General features: G+C 51.3%; 1 protein-coding gene across 1 annotated transcript in view; it reads right to left on the bottom strand.

Moving 5' to 3' along the window:
• Window positions 1-273, bottom strand: part of TRAPPC3 (trafficking protein particle complex 3) — a 1,777-nt gene extending 1,504 nt beyond the window's left edge. The window contains exon 1 of the mRNA XM_010140473.1: window positions 182-273. Coding sequence (XP_010138775.1) covers window positions 182-183 — 2 coding nt within the window. The 5' untranslated portion in view covers window positions 184-273. The remainder of the gene's footprint in view (window positions 1-181) is intronic.
• Between the last annotated feature and the right edge of the window lie 2,223 nt (window positions 274-2,496).

Here is a 2,496-nt window from a genome sequence, read left to right as displayed (position 1 = left end):
GAGCGTGGCTTTAGAGACAATGACGCTTATGAAAGGAAATAGTGGAGGAAAAAAATTAAATCTGAGGAATATCAGTATCACGCTGCAGTCTGCCAGGCTTCTACTCGAACAGCGGCACACATGGACAGGCCCGCTGCAACCCCAAGCTGCTACGAGGCTGTGCCACAGCGGATCCACTTACATTTTGTCAAGCTGCTTGTTGACGTCCTCGTCGTTCTCATAGTCCTTGCAGAGCTGGGTTACCAGAGCGCCGTAGGTCAGTGTGAAGAGCTCCGAGTTCTAGGCAGAGGCAAAAGGGGTTTAACACAAACCAGGGAACTGCCAGAGCTGCCACCTCTGTGTCCAGCGCTGCTGCTGCTGACCTGCCGAGGGGGAATGGGAACCTGCTGTCCCAGAAGAACTCACTGCCTCACAGCTCAGGCTTTGGGAAGGCAATTCCAGTCTCCTTGGAAAGAAATCCTCTCTGACGGGAGCGACTGAGCGCTCCTCTTGCCCCCTCTCTCCACACACAGCACTTCCGGGGACGACCTGCCCTGACCAGGCCAGCGGGAGGCTGCTCACACTGCAGCCACTCTGTGCTGCCAGTCAGCGCCTCCCTGCTTTAACCAGTGCATCCCATCCCGGTAACTGGAATGACAGCCCCGGTCACGCTGTGTGCCACAGACCACCTCCAGGATGGTAAAATGTGCGGTTCCAGGGACGGAAATTTATTTCCACTGCTGACCGGGAGGTGCACACTGGCTTGAACCGCCTGAGGTCTGTGTTTTGGGAATGCACTGCACATGGGCAGCACTGCGTCGGCTTCAGGATGAGGAAGGCTCGCCCAGTCACCTACTCCATCCTGCTACTGAGGAAAGAACAAGCCTCCTCTGGCCCCTAGAAAGTTTTCTAAGCACAGAATTTGCTTCCTAGGTTGTATCAGCTCCTCAGACAGCAAACGGCAGGGACAATGCCAGGTCAGCTCAGCACACCCGCACCACGCACTGCTGCTTTCTGAGCCTGCCAGGAACAGAGTTTCTGGGGCTTTCTTTGCACTGCTGCCAGATTCACACCTCTCCCAACCACCACCCACCCCATCTCCAACCTGAAACAACTCTGCCAGTGCCTTTTCTCGGGAGCCATTAAGCCAGACAGTGATTAACACAGTCATTAAAAGCTGTAAAACCAAAAACCACAACCGGCTTTAGCTTTCCACCGAACCTGCAGGAAGTGTTTTCAGCAACAAATAAATGGTCGTAATTAATTTCTGCTTTCAGTTTTAGCATTCAGAAACGTCAGAGTGTCTAATCCAGGAGTAAAAGCCTGTCACCTACCATGAGATGCATAGATGCAGAAGGTGAAATGAATGGCAAATACCAATACTACAGAATGAAAGCAGCAGCGGGCAGAAAGGAAGGGAAAAGAGACAACATCAGAGTTAGGTGACAGCACTGACCGCACTCCACTTCATCCCCAACACGGTCACACAGAGCCAGGACACACACAAGGAGGAATCGCTCCCAAACACTCAACAGAGAGAAACTGGGTTTGTCAGAAGAGACGGGGCATTCCACCTTGTCGTCGTAATTCACTGGTCAAACAGCCGCCGGCTCGCCAAAGTCTTAAAGCACCTGAAAAGAACCCGTCAGGCTCCTGGGCGCTTCTGTCCAATCCTATATCTCAGGAGTTGACACATTTTGGGGTTTTTTTACTCACAGTCCTGCTTTATCTCGGGCAGATAAAGGCTGCAAAAGGTCACACCACGACAAGGTGAAAATCTGTAGCTCAACTGCCAGAGTCAGACATGTGGCAGAGAATTCAACATGCAAAAAGGGTTACGCTGCTTCACGGGATTTCAGTGGTCTTAGAAAAGAGGGCGCTGGGCAGCAGAGGGGGAGGGGATGGAAGGAATCCAGCTGTTACCAGTCCAAGGTGCTGTCACCGACTGTGTCACTGCTGTCAGCCCCAAACCCAGCGCTGGCTGCAGCTACCGCCCGCAGTGCTGCTGTTCGGATGAAACTGCTGTAACACGGCAGACATCTCAATTCACATTGTAAGGGAGCGCTTCGTTTTCAGTCCATCTAATGGAATGAAGTGCGTGACGCTTCTTCCACTATTAACATTCTTTCATACTGCAGAACTAGTCAGTCTCAACACTATATAACTAACTGTTCTGTGGCCACAAAAATATCAGAACCTTGATTAAGTAACACCATTTCCCTTGTATTATGGAGTCAAATCCCTACATTCCGTGGTGCGGAGGGGGCAGGAGCAGGGAGCAGCCTGGCCTCCGAACCACCCATCGACAGGGCCACAGAGAGAGGAAAAATTATTTTATTTTTTATTACTTGGTTTCAAATACTGACATCCCATCCAAACTGAATTATTCTGGCCCAGAAGCAGCCCTCGGCTGTGCAGTTCTGCTCCACCTCTCGTTTCGGCTGGACTGATAACACAAGATCAGCTTAGAAAGGAAAACAGGGATGGACACGAGAAAAGCGTTTGAGTTGCAGCTGT

This window comes from Buceros rhinoceros, unplaced genomic scaffold, assembly GCF_000710305.1.
Source record: "Buceros rhinoceros silvestris isolate BGI_N320 unplaced genomic scaffold, ASM71030v1 scaffold36627, whole genome shotgun sequence".
NCBI classification, from domain to species: domain Eukaryota; kingdom Metazoa; phylum Chordata; class Aves; order Bucerotiformes; family Bucerotidae; genus Buceros; species Buceros rhinoceros.
Note: the sequence above shows the minus strand (reverse complement) of the source record. Positions and strands in the feature narration are given on the sequence as shown.